The 20,985-nt window shown below is 38.5% G+C and overlaps 1 protein-coding gene across 10 annotated transcripts in view; it reads left to right on the top strand.

Annotated features, from left to right (window-relative positions):
• ZNF644 (zinc finger protein 644) overlaps nucleotides 1-20,985 on the top strand; it is an 89,535-nt gene that overhangs the window by 50,746 nt on the left and 17,804 nt on the right. For 4 of the 10 annotated variants that reach the window (XM_081865697.1, XM_081865703.1, XM_081865699.1 and 1 more), the window contains 3 exons: nucleotides 1,859-1,981; nucleotides 11,956-12,058; nucleotides 13,218-14,900. In XM_081865697.1, coding sequence (XP_081721823.1) covers nucleotides 1,859-1,981; nucleotides 11,956-12,058; nucleotides 13,218-13,410 — 419 coding nt within the window. In that variant the 3' untranslated portion in view covers nucleotides 13,411-14,900. Of the gene's footprint in view, nucleotides 1-1,858; nucleotides 1,982-4,106; nucleotides 4,302-11,955; nucleotides 12,059-13,217; nucleotides 14,901-14,975; nucleotides 16,590-16,623; nucleotides 16,793-17,694; nucleotides 17,836-20,985 lie in introns of those variants that run through there. The other 6 variants (XR_014157397.1, XR_014157398.1, XM_081865701.1 and 3 more) reach the window with 4 other exon arrangements.

Here is a 20,985-nt window from a genome sequence, read left to right as displayed (position 1 = left end):
GAATGCTCTTCTGAAAGGTGTCTTTCAGTCTTGGCTGTCATGGCTCCGGAAAGCTCTGCTCATCTCCTCCAACACCTCTGCACAGACCTTATTGCAGCTATCTTTCCTCAGTCTAGTTTGAGTGAACGATTTATGTAAACTGCTCTGCGATGAAAGTGCTTGATCTTGTCTTATACCCTTTTATCGTTTTGCTGGTACTTAAAATTATTACCGTGTGGTTGATAAAAGTCTTGTTCACTGAGCATTACTTGATTTGCAGACCCATGTGATCGACCTGTTGCTGTGTAGTACCGCTATGGACTGTAGATAAAGGACTGAATGTTAATATTGCCATATAAAAACCCTGGATAAGTGAGGGTTTTTTTCATGGGGAAGCATTCATATATTTGAATCTATCTGCAGTCTGAAGTTCCTTAATATGGCAACAGGTACAGCACATGAGGCCACTAATTCTGTCTTCTACTTTTGTCTGGTTAGGCACTCTGTCTTCACACCAAATTTTGCCTTAGGTGACCATGGTCATAGATAATGGGGACTGAAAATATCAGTTAACTATATATATATAGAGAGAGAGAGAGAGAGAGAAACTTTAAGATCAGAGCTCCCCCAATAAAGTTTATTTCTTGGACCAGCTTCACAAAAACTTGGAAGATGATGTTCAACTACAGCTTGTTAAATTTGGAAGTAATGTGCTACTTAATGTTAGGTAGCCTGCCTTCTAGGTTTCACTAAAAAAAGCTGCTTGCATAATACTAATAGTTACATGAATAGAGCCCTTAAGCTAATTGTGGTTAACATAGCATTTGACAATTAACTCACTCTCCTACTTCAGTTATTTAAACTTTCATAATTTTAAGTCTGTTTTTTTAAAAATATTTTCTCAAGTATATTATGAAACCCAGATTTAGTGTATATTGCAGTAAATCTAAATTTTGGTTTTTTCATGTGTTGGAAGCAGCCCAGAGTGGCAGGGGCAACCCAGCCAGATGGGTGGCATATAAATGTTCTTCTTCTTCTTATTACCTGACAAGATTCTTGTTTTGATAAAAAAGCTTTCAAATAAATGAAAAACCTTTTCCCAATTTATTGAATGTGTTGTCTAAGACAATATATTTCTGAGGACAGTGAAAATTTTGTGCCTCTATGAAAGTAAAGTTGAGAAGAAACCATTTTTATTGGTTTCTTTGTCTGAAACAGTGTAGTATGGTTTGACTGTGTGTTCTTTCCTGTGATGTTTGTTGATCATTTATTTAGCACAAAGATTTTAGCAAAAACTACAAATCATTAACTTTCATTATTGATTGCGCATTCAGAGTAATGAAGATAAAATGCACCAAATAAAATGTTTTGTCTAACAGCTGTGCAGTGGTGTGTTTTACCACCTTTTCCTCCCAGCCTTCATCAGCAACCTAATTTAGTATTGAGCCTTTTACAGTCTTGTGGGTAAAACACTTTAATTACCACTTTGTCAACTAGACTTTATAATTCTCTTTATTGGGAACATTAGAAGCCTTGAAACTTCTTAACAAAACTGTGCTATTCAAATTGTAGAATTGTATTTTGGGTTTAGGAAATAATCTGTGCAATGTGAAGATAAGCAGGAAAGTGATAATTCAAAGAAGCTTAGGAATTCAAATCATGCCTTCCATTTTTTTGTACAAAATAGCATGTTTCATGCTAAATGTCACATGCAGAAGTAATCGCCATGAGCGTGGCTCTTTCTAGTATATGAAATAATTACGTTGATGATGTAGTGAACCTGCGTAAAAGCAACTTTTAATACAGAATTTTCCAAAACGCTTTTGAGAGTTTCACTTTTAAAGAGAGAACTGGATTATAGTTTTCTTTTGAATGATAGGTATGCCTGTGAAGCTTAGAACGTGTGTGCATTGCAATACGGCGTTTACAAGTGCTGTTAGCCTGTCCAACCATTTGCGCGCTTATGCACGAAAGAAGAGTGCTGGACTTTTGACTGGGACAGGTATGTTTGTTACAGATGTAAAATCAAGTCTGTCTGTATACGTTTTCCTCATCAGACTTGACAGATTCATATGCTAATTCAGTTGACATTTAAAATATTCTGAAACAAAAGTTGAATTTGAGAAACAGAACTTTTAGCAACTTGTAAACTTACGTTGCTAATGTCCATTTTTTTTCCATGCCTGGTTTTTATTTTCATTGGTTCATTTTAGATCCAGCATTATTTTCATGTGTACAAACAGTTGAGAGCGGAATGCCTTTTTGTTTTCTGGCTAAATGCAAAAGGAGCTGCTTTTATAAATGAGGGAGATTTTCACCAATTATTTGTTAGGTGAATTGAGAACAAGCTCGGATAAACATAGACAATTATATGTGGTACAATTTTCAGCACATCATGTTCAACAAAAGCTACTCTTATTTTCTCCCATATATTTATTATCAGTTACTTTTTTTTTACTTTGGTCTTCCACAAAATGAAATAGTAACAACAAAGTGCTGCTGTGTTTTGTGTATCCATTTGGTGCTTTATACTGTACTTGGATTTTGACAGTGATGGGACTTTTATATAAATCGGATCCACCCAACTGCAGTAGTCTTCAACTGATGGGCCCTGACCCACTATTGAGTCACAGTCTGATCTAAGGTGGATTGCAGCCACAATGCAAATACTTAAGAAATGGGTCCCACAAATGCATGAGGGTTCTCAAATTGAAAATGCTGAAGACCGCTGGTCCAAACAAAAGGAGATGTTATCAGACTACTTGTAGGGTAGTCAAACTTTCAGTGTATAAACAATCCCCTCCTTTCAAGTGCAGGTGCCCAAGGCCAGCATAATTTAGGAAAAATTATTACTATTTCCATTCAACAGCCAACCAAACTAGTGTTCTAATTTGTCTCCTAGCTTTCAAGCCTGCTGAGTTGTCATGGCTATAAAGTTGTGATCCTTAAGTGTGATAAAGGAAGCGTGCTCTCCTTTCCTAACCCATAACCGAGCTATGTTGGGACTGCCATTATCCGTGGTTAGCACAAACCAGGGCTCATTTTATACCGGAATTTGAAATCGGGTTTGAAGCCGGCTTTCAATTCCTGGCCAAAAGCAAACCCTAGATCGTGCTCACCGCAACCAATGTCTGCACCAATATGACTTCCATTAAGGCTGCTATAGTGAAATGGAGTGCTTAAGAGTTGGGGCTGGGCGTTCTCAGTCCATGATCTATTCCTGCTCCCTTCATGGGGTGGTAACATTACATTGGCTTAGGCTCCGAGGTGGCTTATAAAAACACTGTAAATGATCAAGCACTTAATCATAAACTGTCTAGTCCTTAGACGTATGATAGGTTCTTAATATCAGGCTTGTGTTACTGTAAATGTCATACTTTGCCATAACACTTGCAAATGGATACACATTCAGAATGAATTGGAATATTTTTAATTTATTGCTTAGTTTCATAGGTTTAATTGTGTAATTACCCTCTGGCAACACTGAAGGGGTGGAATGTTAATACATAAATAGCCTGCAACATTTCCATACAGATGTTTAATTTATCTGCAAACCTGGAGACTGCAATGGATATTGTCACAATTTTTTATGCTTTGCAAATCATAAACGGCTGTCTCCTATGTGTGTGATCTGGAAATAAATCCCTTTCAGTTGTAGACTGTGCCTGGCTATTTAGTATTGTCAATTCAAGTGAAGAATTCTACCACCAATTTTCCTATGAGAATTCGAGAGCAAAATCCTGGTGTTCGTCTTCAGTTTGACACCACTTCTTTAAATTTCATTGTTTCCTCTTATTTCTGTTAGCAGTTTCCCTAGATAAGAGAAAGCTGCATTTTAGGGAAAGAAAATGTTTACTCTTCTGTGACAAAAATATAATGCTCCTGTGTTCAAAGGTCATGTTAATTGCTGTACTATGTAATTATTTTTCTTCATTTCAGCTTAATTTTAATACCTAAGACTAGTATTTTTCGTAGTGTTACATATTTTTGAAGGAAATGCCATGGCCATAAATTCCTTTGAGCATTTTTCAGTTTTGTGCCCTAGTTGCATAATTGTATGCATAAATGACCTTTATTTTTATATGTGACAATTGCTATGGGACCTTTTGTATTTTACTTTTGAATAGGAGAAAAACTATCAACTATCAAACTCACTGAAGCTGAAAGGAGTGTTTTTCCCAGGGCTACATGAGCTTCTGGTCAAGACATTGGCATTTTTCACTACTCTGCCTTTGTTTATTTAATGACTTGTGGAGAACACGAGCATGCCCTTTCCTCTAATGGTCAATTGAGCCCAGTGATTAGATACAGATGCTACCATGAAAAGGGTAAGATTTAGGATAGTGATGGTCATTGTCAGCCTGGAACATTGCATTCTCCCTGACCAAACTGCTTAGGGATTAGTTCCAGGACATCCCTGGTATCATTAGATCGCTCTACCCTTAACTGTCAGTTGCAACTTGAGTCTGGTCTGGGACACCCTAGTTTTATTCAACAAAATTTATATACCGCTTGATGGTAAATAAGCAGTTTACAATGAAGAGTGAATACTCTTTATCTTCATAATAATCACTATTGTATTTAGTCTGTGAATTTCAAGGTGTATAAAAAGACATGGTTTTAAAAGTAATTTTTAAAAAAATCAGATACAGTAAGTTTCAATTATAACAAGGTGCACTTTTAAAATAAAGTCTTAATTTCATGCAAATATGTCTTAAAACTGAATTTATATAATTTGAGAGGCTAGTCATCACAAGATTTAGTACTACAATTTACATAATTCTTATATTATGTCTTGATATTTGATGTCAGAGACTAGAAGGTCATCATAGGCTCTAGAATCCAGGTAATGCTATTCTGTTTCGCACCAGGATTATCCACTGAGCACACATAATCTACTTCTATCTAATGCTTTAGCTCCCTAAACTCTGCAATATGTTCAGTTCCAATAGACTGCCTTTAATTCATGAGTCTACCAGTTAAATGAAATACACGTTCTTACTGCTTTCCCTCTTGTAGAGAAACTGTGTTTTCATTCTATTATTATTATTATTATTATTATTATTATTATTACTGTATTATTGTTGTTGTTATTAATTAAATTTATCCAAGGATTACAGGGCGGTTTACAATATAAAAACGCAAAAATGCACAACCTAGTAACAAACAAAAACAGTATATAGATTATGTAATTAGCTGAAGACCTAGAAGAAGAGGAATGTGTTTTCCTAGCGCCTAAAGTTATGTAATGAAGGGGCCAGGTGAGCCTCCCTGGGGAGAGTATTCCACAAACAGGGAGTCACCACAGAAAAGGCCTATTCTTGTGTTGCCGCTCTCTGGACCTCTTGCAGAGAAGGCATATGAAGAAAGGTCTCCTATGATGATTACAGGGTCCGGGTCGATTCATATGCAGAGAGCTGCTCCTTGAGGTTGAACCATATTGTGGCCGTAAGCCACAAACAGGGAGCCACTGCAGAAAAGGCCTGTTCTCATGTTGCCACCCTCCATACCTCTCATGGAGAAGGCACACAAAGAAGGCCCTCAGATGATGATCACAGGGTCCAGGTAGGCTCATATGGACAGACAATCTTTGAGCTATTGTGCTCCTCAGCCATTTAAGGCTTTGTGGATCAAAACCAGCACTTTGAATAGGGCCCCAAAACTAACTGGCAGGGCAGTTGGCTCAGGGTTGGTGTTATATGTTCAAACTGTCTTGCCCCGATGAGCTACTTGACCACTGAATTCTGCTCCAGTTGTAGTTTCCAAACTGTCTTTAGATTCTATAGCACAAAAGACAGGTGGGTTGTATGGCCTAAGATAAGATAAAATAGTAAGGTCAAAGTGTTAAGCTTATTTAAAGTTCTGATCAGGACTATCCTAAGCTGAGGTGGGTCACCATAGTTAATAACTTTATATTTTTGAAGGGATTTGGATTCTCTGACCCTGTCACCAAAATGTATTGGGCTGTTTCTAGTCCTAACTGCATTTGCAAGGCATTATGAATCCCAAATAATTTGGATTGACTTTACCTTTTTTTTTTTTTTTTTTTTTTACTTTTATGCATGTTGAAGTGGGTTGATCAGATCTGTGGGACAGTATTACAGCATACTTTATGGCTGGATTTTTAAATATTTTCCCTAAAAAAATTATTTCGGTTTTGTTGGCGATAATGTATTTCACTGATATTTTGAGAATTATTTTCTGAAGTCATTAGAAATAATTTAGAATCAAAATGCGTGTAAGTTTATTTTTTTATTTTTTGTAATCTTTCATTTATTTCCAGTTAGTGTAAGATGTGTAATCTGGTTATGTGGCAAAACTAGAAGAATAAGCAGAAGCTCTTGCAATGGGCTTCCGCTGGTTGAGCTGGTTAGAGGAATCCTGCTGTAAATGGGCATGTATTCTCTTCTTTGAGTTTATTAGCATTAAGAAAATGTGACTGGATGTTAGCTGAAATTTTTGTTTCACGTACAACAGTTCTTGTGACCACCATGACACCACAATGCGCAACTTACGTAGCGTAAATGTGTTGTCAGGTGTGTCATTTAAACTTGTCTCGGCACTGTCACAATTTCTTCCCTACAACTTTAGTGATTATTTTTTTAAAAAAATAATTTTTATTAACAGGCCAATCACATCACATTATTCAAATCACATTAGTTCCAAATTATACAGCCATATTTTAAATTTTGTTGAGGGTACCCATACATCAAGCTCCGCACAAGTCCAAAATTCCGGATAACTCCAGGCACCACTCCAGGAATCTTTTGCCCAACATGGGGTTCAAACCCATGACCCTGAGACTAAGAGTCTCATGCTATACTGATTGAGCATCAGACAAGGGGAGGCTTGAACATACATTATTTCTTTTAGGGAGTGGGTGGAGCTATGGTCTAAAGTCGGAAGGTCGAATCCGCGTGATGGGGTGAGCTCCCATTGCTCTGTCCCAGTTCCTGCCAACTTAGCAGTTTAAAAGCACACCATTGCAAGTAGATAAATAGGTACTGCTGTGGTGGGAAGGTAAATGGCATTTCTGTGTGCTCTGGCTTCCGTCATAGTGTCCCGTTGCACCATAAGCAGTTTAGTCATGCTGGCCACATGACCCAGAAAGCTGTCTGTGGACAAATGCTGGCTCCCTTGGCCTGAAAAGCGAGATGAGTGCTACCCCATAGTCACCTTTGACTGGTCTTAACCGTCCAGGGGTCCTTTACCTTTACCTTTTATTGCTTCTCGAAGAAAGATAATAGAATTGCACATTAATATGTTTAGTAGATAGATAGATTTTAATGGTTATTTATCAGTAACCTCAACTTGGGCGTGACTTTGAAAACTGTAGCATATTTTTCTACTAGACCCCCACCCCCACCCCACTTTATTGAAGCATGTAGAAGCTTCTACCTGCTTCAACTCAGGTATATCAGGCCCTTCCTGGTTGGCTCCTGCTAGCTAGGCTGATGCCACCATGGGAAATGTTATTCCAAAAGAACGCACAGAAGCAGGAAAAGTCACCAAAGTACTAGTGTCAGTTGGGAACTTCATTATTTTTGCATTTGAGAGAGGGCAGTTCAACAGGAAATTTGTCTGCCAAGTGATGATCTTTGAATATGAAAACCTCTTCTTAAAAAAGGAGACTTCCCTGACATTTGTCTTCCCTTCAGATGATGATAAATGTTCACTTGAAAAGAAACAAATCAATAGGGTGTTGCTACAACCAAGTGTTAATTCCTGCAGGTTTTGCAACATCCCACATGGGCTTGACCTGCAATTTGAATGCATAGACAAATGTCATGTGCAGGATCTTGCTGTGGAGTCATTTATTTGTATGTGTCTGTCAGTAAATTGCCACATCCTATGTTGGTCACAGATCATTTGTTGGAAAACTTTCTTTCCACAGTTTCCAATAAACATTACCTTAAGTTTGATATTTGCCTGTGAAACATTAGCTGTTTATGTATTTGACTGCAGATGGAGAATAAATTTACAGATAACTTCTTGAGGTTACAGAACTATTGTGAAGGACACACATGTTAAAGTACAGTAAAAATACAGCATTTAAACTTTCTGTGGCATACTTCTTGGTTATTTCTGTAGGGAAGATCATTCCTGTTAACAAATAGTTTAATGTTAATCCGAGTTCAAGTATTATTAGCTAACACACGAAATGCTATGTAAGAAGCTTACAGATTTTATGTTGCTCAGTATTGTACTATCCGTTTATTTTTGTTAATTGGCTTCCATAAAACTTTGTTGTGAATCAAGCAGCTTTTATCATTCTTGTAAGAATTGATATGGCTCGCTGTCAGTGGTGATCTGGTAACATGCTATATTCTTTTACCATTGGAATTAGCTTTATTTTCTACAAGTTTGGTAGAAAGTGTTTAAATGGTGATTCCTTGGCAAGCTATCATCAGCCTGGCATATTCAGGAATGGCAAGGAGACTTCTCTTGTTTCTCTGAGATCTTTCCCCTGTTGTACTTCACTGTGTTTCTTGGAGATTCTTCTCCCTTAGTCCAACATTTACCTTCTATTGCAACTTTGGTGCCTTCCAGGCTCCCTTCTTTTATTTAACTCTGCTTCCTTAGATAATGCTCTAAAAATGAGAGTTGGAAGGTACATCCGGTTCAATTTCCTGCCAGTGCAGGAAACACTCTATTGCAGGGGAAGGGAACCTCTTGACTCAGCAGGCCAGAACTTCATCTAGCCCCATCCCCATTGAGTAATTTTGGCTGGCGGTGCTTTGTCCAGATCTTAGGCAAGTCAATTGAAAAATAATGTTTTCTTTTTGGGGGGAAATGCCTTCTAAAAAAAAGCTCAACAATTTTGGAGTGTTTGTAACCAAGACAACACGCCTGTCAAAGTCACAGCACAGCACTTCCCAAGCAAGCTGGCTATTGGGAACTTGGGAACTTCAGTGCATGGGGCTTTGCATTGGATAATTTTACTGATCAGATAACTCATATTGGTCCTTGGGTAAAGACCAATGGAAGGGGGCACTATTGACTGGCCAGCAAAATATACAAGGCCAGAGGCAGACAAGGATAAAGACCAGAAGGCGGAGATGGCGTAAAGATTAGTGGAGTTGAGGTGTGCCAAGTGGTCATGAGATGAAGACTCATAGCTTAAGGTAATCCTAGAAGAGGAAGGACCAGAAGAAAGCAGCTGGAGGTAGACACTTCTGGAAGATATGTGCTTAAGGAAGCAGATCGGCTCCAGCAAACAGGCAGCGTAGAATCTTTAAGATTGTGGTTCTGACTCAAGTGAGAACTTTTTCCTCAGAAAAGCATATTTGCTGTGACTGAAGGTTTATCAGGCCAGTGAGAAGCAAAGTGAGGGTTGGAACTGAGAGAATATGTCATTGTAGATGCTAGTCTTGCTTTGTGACTGCTGGCTGGTATAGGGAGGATAGGGAATTAAGTCCTGAATTTAAATAGAAGGTTAAATAGGGAAAGGAGATTCCATATTCTATTCCACATTCCATGGCAATTATGCCAAGTTTAAGGCATAACATTTGAAGTTGTAACGTTTTATCTTTAATAATATATTAACCTGCCGTTGTTAAATTAATCTAATTTCTGCATATATTAATGCCTGTAATATATTATTTTGTTCTTGTTTAAGCTCTTAGTTGATCAGATCTTATGCCCACGCTTTGTTATCCAGACTGTTATAAAAAGGTGAAATCCAGGGAGTGGTTATTGTGGTTGTAATGGGTGTTTATCAGCAGGGCTAAGTTAAAGATGCATATATTTTTCCCCACACTATTCATGGTTGCATTTCTTCTACAGCCTATGTAAGCTTTTCAGTCATTTGGTACGGTTAGTGTGCTGTGACATCTAGAGTTTTTGCCTCCAGGAGGACATTCTGAATCAAAGTCCCAGGACTATTTTAGCTTTCAGTAATCTGTGCAAGAGAAGAGCTAGCTTTAGAGCAAATAGCTGGTGTAATCTCAGACCCCTAGAGCATTTGCTGATGGCAGGTCTAATAATTTGAGAATTGGGAAGAGAGGTAGATTTTATCCCCCCCCCCCGAAAACTGTTTATCTTGGGAAATCAAATCTAAGAAATTGTGAGGAACTAAGCAATAGTGAGCTTTTCGCTATTCTTCGTCCTGCTGCCCATATAGTGGTCTTTAATAATTCTTTAGCCTGGTTTTGCAATTTATATATCCAAGACACACATGCAGAGATAGGTGTTATTTGGAACTGTGCCTTCTTCCTTTTTTGCCAATGCTTGTCCTTTAAATAGTAGCCAGAAAATGCTGTTATGGATGGTATGGCATCTCCAATACCAATACAATTATCATAGTTTCATTCCGAAGAGAGAATTTCCTTGGTGATGCTCAGTGGTTTTTGAGTGCAGCAACGCAATACATTTTCCATTTCTGTATTTTATTATTATTATTATTATCTAGGTGATAGGAGGAAACACCTCATCCTATAGTTTGTGGATTTTTGTTTGAAAATGTTATGTTATTTGATTTGAGGTATGGACAAAAGCTTGCTGTTAAGGTCTTTAAAGTTTACCTTGACTCACTGGATTCCAGCATATATTCTGACTGTTAGGTTGTAGTAGTTGTCAGATGGAAACTGCAGGCTGTCCTGCCTTTTATCTTCTTCATGCCATAAGTAGCTTAGATGAGGAATTTGGAGGTTATATTATATTGAGAGCATTTTACTTTACACAGTTTCTGACATTATCCTTCTCTGTAGAAGAGGGTTACATTAATCACAAACTTAAGTAGGTATTTGCAAGTAAAATTCTTGCTTTGTTTCCAACTCTTTTGTACTGCTGGTACATGTGCTTGGATGAAGCTGCATGCATTCATTTTCCCAAATATCCTAAGTGTTTCATGTTCAATTACATTAGGAACTAAACAGTGCATTCTTGTCAGACTAGGCTTTTCCTTTTGAATTCCCTACATTGCTTTATTTCCTTTTGTACCTCAAAAGAATTCACATCACCCTGACACAAATCAGTAATAATTCTGTAGCACATCTGATTCCAGTACACCTTATTAAAGGGACAATCAGCAATGGTTGGAGATCCTGATACTCTTCAGCCTTAAGAACTTAAAACCAAAACAAAACCATTATCATAAGACTCCTTTAGCATACAGAACAGAAAACGTTTCAGTGTAATATATACAAAAGTTCTAGTTATGAAGTTTGTGAAAACATACAGTGGTGCCTCGCAAGACGAAATTAATTCGTTCCGCGAGTTTTTTCGTCTTGCGATTTTTTCCTCTTGCGAAGCACGGACTTTGGAAAAGCTTCAAAAATCACCAAAGTCTTCAAAAACCTCAAAAAAGGCTACCACACCGCGCCACGTGCTATGAGTTGCTCCTCGAAGTGAATGCACGGTTTTGAGAAAAATGAATCAAACTTGCAAGACAAAGGAAACAAACTTGCAAGACGTTTTCGTCTTGCGAAGCAAGCCCATAGGGAAATCCGTCTTGCGAAGCAGCTCAAAAAACGAAAAACTCTTTCGTTTTGCGAGTTTTTCGTCTTTCGAGGCATTTGTCTTGCGAGGTACCACTGTACTTTATATTTAATCATTGGTCCTTTTGAGTTATGGTTGTTGGGTGCATGATGAAAACAATTGATATTGACATTTCAAATGATATTGAAGGCCTCTATATTGATAAAATTTACAAGCAAAGCATGATGCTTGGGTTACCAGTTAGGTAGAATGACTTAGTAGCCTGAAATGTGGTTTGGTCATCAAATACACATGTTTTAAAATTAAATTTAAACTGTAGGTGTCAAGCATGTAAGCTCATTTGTGCATGAAAACGGTGTGCACATTTCAGCTTTATGATGAATTGGAAAGTGCATATTTTCAAGTTACAAAATTTAATATGGTATAGAAAATAAGTGAGTATAGAAGTATCCTTTAACATATTTTGGGGGGAGGGAATTATCCAGTAAAGTGCTCAAAACTTATATCTATCTACATGATTTTATTTTCTCTTCGTAGCCATAGATTGTAAGCAAAAAAAATCAAGATCAAGATCTGGGAGCAAGAAAAAAATTCTGCCATTACCTCATGGTGCTGATGAAGTTTACATACTCCGGTGCAGGTATATGTGGGACTGCATTGGGTCATTTGGAGTAGCTATAGCTTGTTTCCAATTTGTAGAAATGCATCTTGTATTTGAGTGTCATGTATGTACAAAAATTATAGTTACCTAGTGACCTGTGGACCCAATGATGCTCACCATGCATGAGTGTAGCCGGTAGCTGCCCCCCAAATCAAGTAAATAAATGAAAATACTTAACTAACTGACCAGTTGTGTTGCTGATAATTCGAGAAGTCCTTTGGGGGAAATGGGAAGTCATTGGGGGGGAACTGAGAAAGCCTTATTTTCCTTGACCCACCCCCTCCCAGGCCCTCATTACTTCCCTACATCCCAGCAAATAAGTCACTGCTAATGAAAGTGAATATTAGCAAGGCTTCCCCACACTCTAGGATTTTAAGGAAGGGTAACCTAATCTGGGGAGAGGTAGAGTCGTACCTTGTTTTGCAACTGGGATCTGTTCCGGAGCCCCGGAGGCTAGACGAAAAGGACGCACGACAAAGCGCGTGCGTGGAGAGGTTTGTGCTTCTGCGCATGCGTGAAGTGCGATTTAGCGCTTCTGCACATGTGTGAGCAGAAGCAGCAAACCCAAAAGTAACCCGTTCTAGTACTTCTGGGTTTGCCACGGGCAGTCGACGAAATGGACGCTCGACGAGGCAGACTCAAAACAAGGTACCACTGTACTACCTAATTAGGACTTTACTTAGGTAATAACTAGCACCTTGAACTGGACCAAGAACCTCACGTTAGCTGTTAGATTATTTACCTTCCCCCTATTATGAGTTGGGACTCACAAAACACTTTGCAGTGGTAGCATATAGCAGAAGAGCATTCCTGCCCTCATGCTTATCGTCTAAAAAAACACAACACAAATTGAAGAAAGATGAGGAGGGAAGAAGAAAACCAGACACCAGTTTTTAATTTACAGTTGTAATTTTAGAATTAGAGGTATAATTTGTGATATAAAGTTGTATGCTTCTGTTACTTATATCTGTGATAAACGATAGCTGAATTAACACCCAGGAATTTTTTAAAATCTATCAGTGATATGCATACTCAGGCTTAGTTTTTCTGTTGTTATTTTGTGAATCTACTGCACCTAACATAAAGTTCAATTGCAATGCTAATGTGCTTTATTTGGATGATTTTAAAAACTGTGCAGGTTTTGTGGTCTGGTGTTTCGGGGGCCCTTGTCTGTTCAAGAAGACTGGATAAAACACCTTCAGCGCCACATTGTCAATGCAAATCTTCCTCGAACTGGGGCTGGCATGGTGGAAGTAACGTCACTGCTTAAAAAACCTGCCTCAATTACTGAAACTTCATTTTCTTTCCTGATGGCGGAAGCAGCTTCATAGAACGTTGGAAACACTTCATATTGCATTGAATGAACATTTTAAATATCTTTGTTAGTTTTTTTAAGGTTAAAATAAATTATCTGTTTATAAAATCTGAAGCCGGAAAATGGGGAGAAGAGTGACAGTTAACATCCAAACAATTGAGTACTTAAAACAGTTACCGTAAGTAGTCTTTATATTTTATATAGGGTGGAAGATGTGTTTTTAAAGTTTACTATGTTTTTTGTCAATTACTGTGTTCACTATTGATACAAGCCCATTACACGTAAGCAGCCGTTTTTAAAATGTTGCACATGGGTACTTAAGATAGGTTTTATGAAATGAAAACATTCTTTACAGTGTTACCAGAATCAATGCTCTGTTTATTAAACAAAAACCCTTGCTTAGTAAAATATTATATTTTGTTTGTATGTATGTAGTGTTTTGTACAATACCAAGAAATGCTAATGCAATTAACTCAGTTTAGGGCATTAAATATCATGTACTTCATTGTTCAAGAGACTGTTCCATTCAAATAGGGCAATTAGTACTACTCTTATCTAGCTGTGTAAGTGTTTTTTTTAATCACTCGAGACTCTTTTGTACTAAAAGTAGAGGGAAACTTGTTAAACAAATTTCTAAAAATAATGTACATAGTACTGGAAACTATTTGTGGTAAGGAAATAATATTCTTTACTTCACTTGCATTTCTCACTGACAATAAAATGGTGCATCCATGCTACCTCCAACTTTGTCAGCAGTAATGGTATTTCCCCTTTCCATTTGTTGCATCAAGCACTCACAGTTTTCTTTATTTTTAATCACAATTTTGTTAAGTCTTTCTTTTTATGCCTAGCTTAAGTATGAGTTGCTTACAGGACATTTTTGACATTTTTTGCCACCTCTTTTATTTAATACTGTAGAAATGTACTAAGAAGCATTGCTCACTACATGACTTAGCCTAGACTTTTCATTTTACAATTGTTTAAAGAAATCATAACACCCTTGGACAAAAAAAAAAAAAGTTTCTACATATGAAGAGAATGTTTACAATTTGAATTTTAAAACTTGTTTTGGATGTAATTATATGTATGAAAACTGTAACACTATGCTCATGCTAAGGACCTATTTACAGAATTATTGAAATAAATGTGCTGTGAGGATGGAAAAAATATGGTGCAGGTGTCTTGGTCAAAATAAGTATTGGCTGTTCACAAAAATGAAATGTCACGTTTCAACAAATAAGCAAATTCCTCTTTTGAAAACTGGTTCTGTAATGCAAGTAATGTTTCATTTTATTCATGTAGGGTGACTAATACTGTAGTTAAGCCAAGGAAAAGCATTGATATTGTTTTGCGTGTAAATAAAGTTATAAAAGCAGTTGAGATGTGAGGAGTATTTTGGTGGAGAATATACATACCTCACAGCCAGTGAAATTGCTTTCCTCATGGTATATCTCCTTACCAAGAATATATCTCTCTAAATAAAAAGGTTAAAAGAAAACATTAAAATGTCTGTAATGTGAACTATTATTTTACATTATGTGTGGCATACAAAGTTGATTTTTCTCTTTTGATCTTTTGAAGGATCTCAAGCAAAGTACCTGTGATGAAAATGTAATATTAGTTCCCAGGTAAAATGCATCTGTCTTAAATGTATAGAAACTTCTATAGTTTGGCAATGGTTTCAAGAGCAGGCAAGGAAAACCAGTGGAAAATATAGTGCAGGCAAGTCTTTTGTGTGTATGTATAGAGACGGAAGAGATTCATACCAGCATCTCCTTTACTGTACATGGTTGGTATTACTTAACAAAAAAAAGTCTTATGCTTAAGCAAATGGAAACCACAACTGCACCCAGGGAGGGAAATGGTTTTTGCCTCCTCAAAACTGAGTTTCCTAATGCAGCCAATCTCAGTTGATCATCGAAGCTGTACTACAAAGCCTGGTCAATCAGCTGACGGTTGGTTGTGCAGGGCTCTCTTCAATCGGCTGGTCATCAGCTGATAGCCAGGGCTTCAATACTGCAGAGGGCTTTGCAGATATGTTGATCAACTGATGGGCGGTTCCACCAAAACGCCTTTGGGCTCAGCCATGACTCTAACTATAAGGCAAGTGAGTGTGGCTTGGCCAAAATGGCCTCATAGACCCAATGAGGAGGCCTGGTGGATTTAATTAAATCCATGGGCTGGGAGGTCCCTCGCCCCTATTCTCGATGGCAATGCTTCATCAAAACTGTATAACATTTGGTGTTTCTTTTAGAAATGGCAGAAGTAAAGTTAAAATGTTCTACCTGCTTATTTGATAGCCTAAAAATCCATAATTCATACTCAATCCTGCAGTGATTCTTGCACTTGAAAGCTTGAGGAATGTCAGACTAAGGTAGGTTCATTCTCTACTTTTCAACCATCTGTGGCCCAAAGAAAGAACTGCAGGGAGACTTGCTTTTTGCAGGTCTGATCAATTAGGAAGCCTGCTCTCGCTGACTGCTGACCACCTTTGCTGTGCTCTCCTCAACCATCTCTGTCACATACAAAAAAATATTCCTCCTATTTAGCTGAGAGACTATGACTTGCCGAGTTGTCAAACCAGGATTCTTAACCCAAGACTTCCTAGCCAAAGCCCAACATACTACACAACTGTACACTTTTATCTTGAGCTTTTAATCTAAAGGTGGGTGGTGCCGTATAAAGTTATTGTGCATTGCTGCTGGCCTCTACTTTGTACCTATCATTTTCTTTCTGAGTAGATGGGAAATGTGTGACCCTCCAGATGTTGCTGGACCACAACTCCCATCATCCCTTGCCATAGACCATGCTGGTTGAGACTGATGGGCATTGGAGTCTAACAACAGCTGGAGACCCATAGGTCCCTCTTTTCAGCCTTTCTGCTTCTTAACTGCAGCTTTGCCACTCTCAATTTACCCATGGTTATTCCCCAACCTCAGTCCTATTCCTATGGACTCACAGCAGACTCAACCTTCATTTGTTCATTGGAATAAATGTTTTTCTAGAATGGTGACTTAATAGATAATGAGATCTGCCCCCAGCCCAATCCTTTGGGGGGGGGCATTTCATGGGCTACACAACAAGGAGTGTCCATATTTGAATTTTTATATAACTACAGTTGTTCTCTACTTATGAAATGGCTACTTGATATATTATTCAAATATTTGAATAAACATACCCAGTGAGTTGAGATGATATGCTGGTAGAGTGATGGATTTATTTCTTTAAGATGCTACATCCTACGGACAAGTCTTCAACAATCATTGCCTTTCTGATCAGTGTCAAACCTAGAGTAATTGTTCCTATTGTCACATCTCTCTTGTGCTGTGGATTTAAAAAGAAGCAAAGACCCAGAGTTTTACAGAACAGCACAACATAAAGCATGCATCATAGAGCAGGTATGCATCACTTTAGATACACTATTTGCAGGACCTGAATTATTGATTCCTCAACACTCCAAAGCTTTAAGATGTACAAAAGGGCCAACGAATGTTCAGTTATATCTTTCGCATTTGCAAAATGCTGTGCTGAAGAAAATTGGAATAAAAGTGGAAACATTATATGCTTCTCTTTCTGTACTGGAATCATATTGCCATTCTGATTGTTCTTCGGATATTTAAGGTAGCTGCATTTATTAGTATTCCTGCTGTATATCTTAAAACGGGTACAGACACAAATCATGTGTCTATATGTCTGTGAAACGCAACCCAGTGCAACTTGTTTATACCTTAAGTTTGTACCGCAGTACCAAATGCTTCAATCTGATTTTCTCTCATTTCATTCTGACTGGAGTGTAAAAAGAATGACTGACAAAGTAGAGTGTGAGTTAACAAGATTAAACTGTATTTTACCTGAGTAAGGATCTGCATGTCAACATAGTATATATACCACTCACTCGAAATGCCTTTCATCTGCCTCTTTCACAAGGAAGCCAATTATATCATGTAAAAATAATGTATAAAATAGCATATCTGCTTTCTAGGATGTAGAAACTGCTGGGAACACAGCTCAAAACTGTATAAGAAACGAGAATGGCATCAGAAAATAAGGTTCTGTGTGCATTTCTATTACCTGGGAGCCTCTTCAATTTGTCATCATTCTTTGCTGAATAGAGTTCACATCTTCTTGTCAATGTTCTTGAATGTGAATGCTGAAAGTTGCTGGAAGATGTTGGCTACCAATAGAGTTGACAAAAGTGTAAAATTGTAGCAACAACTCTTAATAGCAGATAAGCAGAATTTCTTGTTTACGTATTTATTTTTGAGTAAGCCTGTGAGTGGGAATTCTCTCCTGCGTGTAGCTTCAAATATGTTGGTTGACATGATTTAAGAGAAGAAGAACCAGGGCAATAAAGGATTGGAGCGTCTGTCTTGCCCTGGACAAAGCATCAGACTTGAGTGTTTCTCCTTAAGTGCACAGCTGGTTAGGTTCCATAATGAAGGTAAGATGCTTTTCTTCTTCTTTTTTACAACTCCTGTACAAACTTGCAGGGAGTTCTGGTTAATAATGAATGCAGTAGATGTCACAAAACTTTCCATACAAAATTAAAAGGCAGTTTCTGATTTTAACTGGAACCGTGCCAGATAAGCTCAAACTACCACCACTAGAAGCAAACAAATTAAGCAACCTGCAGGCTAACATGATTTCTTCACAGTATGGAGCAGATGGCAAATGATTTAATTAGGGGTGAAAAAAGTGCTGGCTTTACATTTCAGTTTGCTTTAAGGTCTCGTTCTATGGAGCAGACTATGGATGGTGTGATGTCAAACTAATGCGTTTTTAGACCTTGGTGTTGAGTAAAAAGAAAATGGGAAGACATGTCTCTAAAAAATAAAAAATCTGCCCAAAGGAGCAATTATGTAGTTTAGTCTAGGCTACTTGCCACCTTAGTAAGTTTTATTAGTAAGTTAGTTGACACCATGGTTTATAAGCCATCTGGATTCACAAGGATCTGCTGCTTCCACAGTTCTGTAAGAGTTCTTGGAGCAAAATTTTCAAAGCTATTACACGTAAAATCTAATCTAGCTTTTCTTTTAGTAAAAAGCAAACCGGGGGGGTTATCTTGCAAAGTTACAGATACTGAAGCACTTTGATTTGGGTGGCTTGCATAAGCTGCTTTCATCATTCTACAAAGCGTATCTGAAAATCCCCTAATCCTAGACCTTCAGCCGTCGTGGCTGGGGCTGATCTAAGTTGGTGTCAAACTGCATCCAGAGGGCCATAGGTCCTCCGCCATGTTCTAAAACTGTTGCTGACTTGTATTGTGGTCCCCTCTAACAGTGCTGACTATCTGTTGCAGGGTGCTGAATGCAGTGTTGCTATGGTACCACTCAGCGTAAAGAACACACACCATCCCTACAAATCCAGTGTTGCTACTTTATTCAGTGCAATCCAGAGAACCATGAAGATACTCTTAGGCAGCTGGGTTTTTGTCTTACCAGCACTGGAGAGTCACAGGTTTAGACAATGTACAATATATACGAGTCAGCAAGGGTCTGTGTGTGCGCTGGATGTAGGCTGTTTTACATTGCACAGCTCCATTTGTGCACGAGAGCGTAGGTCATATATTTCATTAGCAGCTTGCTATAATGCTCTATATCAATAGTAAAAAGGTACCCCTGCCGGTACAGGCCAGTCGTGTCCGACTCTAGGGTTGTGCGCCCATCTCACTTAAGAGGCCGAGGCCGGGGGCCAGCGCTGACGAAGCTGCTCTGGCAAGCCAGCACCAGTGCAGCACACAGAAATGCCGTTTACCTTCCCGCTATAAAGCGGTATCTATTTATCTACTTGCACTTAAGAGTGCTTTCGAACTGCTAAGTGGGCAGGAGCTGGGACCGAACGACGGGAGCTCACCCCGCTGCGGGGATTCGAACCGCCGACCATACGATCGGTAAGTCCTAGGCGCTGAGGTTTTACCCACAGCGCCACCCGCGTCCCTTCTATATCAATAGACCCAGTACCAAAATAAAATAGGTTGATAAAGGATTATCCATAGGTAAAAAATGGATCCTTTAAAAAATAATTCATTACATCTGGTAATATAAAGTATGATAGTTTGATCCAGTTCAGGGGTGATTCCTAGTTGTTGAGCAGAAAGATATGGTAAGTTACATATAGTCCCAAAGAAAATCAGATAGCTCTGTGTCTTATGCTTTGAGGTGGTCACCAGACTTATGGGTGATGATTAGCCATAGAGTAGCAAAATCTTTAATACAAACTTTGCCCCATTGTACTTTGTAATTGATTTGAATTTTTTTAGAAACTGCCATAATGTTCTCTATACTACATTGCCAGGTGCAATTTTGTTTTGTTTTTGCCTCTTTCTGATTCTGAGTTATGATTAAATTTGCACCCACTATAACAGAATTAACCATCAGTTTTGGATGGAGATCATTGGCATGATCAGGGAATGCAGATAGCAAACATAAAATGGGATCATGGGAAATATTTGTAATACTGTACCCACCTCTTGCAATATTTGCATCCATAGAGAGCAAATCGAACATGATGATCCGTGTGTTGTTGATGAAATGCCAAACTAGGTAGTTTCTGATGCAGTTTATCGTGTGTGTGTGTGTGTGTGTGAGAGAGAGAGAGAGAGAGGGGAAATACCTGATGAAAGAGTTGCTGAAAGGCTGCAACCACACAACCTTGCCTGTTATGCTCGAGTTCAAGCCCCTGAGAGTTTGTTGTTGCCGGGGGTGAATGAGAAGTCGTACCTGTAGATTTATCCATCTGTTTCAAACAGAAAAGAGCCACAGTGCAATTATAGAGCACATGCATTGAATGCAGGAGGTCACAGGTTCAAACCCTGACGTATCTGGGTTGCTATAGGACTCGTTTATCAAACTACAAAGAGATGCTGCTCAGTGTAGACCACAAGTGGGGAACCTGTGGCCCTCCGGATGTGGATAGACTCCAGCTCCCATCAGAACCTGCCAGCAGAGCCAATGGCCAGGGATGATTGGGCGTTTCAGTGATTGGCTCATCCCGCTCAGTATTGCCTACTGTAACAGATTTTTCAGTAAATAGATAGTCGGGTTCTTCCAAGAACAAAAAAGAAGGTAGCTGGTAAAAGCACACCACTGCCCTGAAACTAGCAGTGAGCATGTAGTCAGACAAAAATCACAAGAGGGAGGCAGCATATAAATTTTAAAGGGCTTTAATGTGATTTAAATACCATGATGAAGTTGCATTCAGCAACAGTCTGGTCACCAAGTACAGCGTAAAATTATTCTCCACGGAGACGCAGTCCTACAAACTACTTTACCATCAGCCATCTGGCCCAGATTTAATAAGCGCAGTTCAGTGAGTGATATGTAACCCAGGGGGGTGTACTAAATTTGCCTAAACATAAGCATATAATCAGCTCATAATAAAAACCTGGACGCATCTCCAATTTTATATTGCGTTGGGAGTGTTCTTCAAAATCCAAAAAACCATTGCTTGCTTGTCAGTAAAAACCACTGTTTTCTCATTCTTCTGTTGAAGTAAGACACCTTCTGACAGAGAAAGGGAACCTCTGGGTTCTCCTATGGGGTTTCCTTGCTGTTGGCTAGAGGAAATTTCTGGCCTTGCAAGCAAAAGGAAT

The sequence above is a fragment of the Podarcis erhardii genome (assembly GCF_964252035.2).
Source record: "Podarcis erhardii genome assembly, chromosome: 6".
Lineage (NCBI taxonomy): Eukaryota > Metazoa > Chordata > Lepidosauria > Squamata > Lacertidae > Podarcis > Podarcis erhardii.
This window is presented reverse-complemented; position numbering and strand designations above follow the sequence as displayed.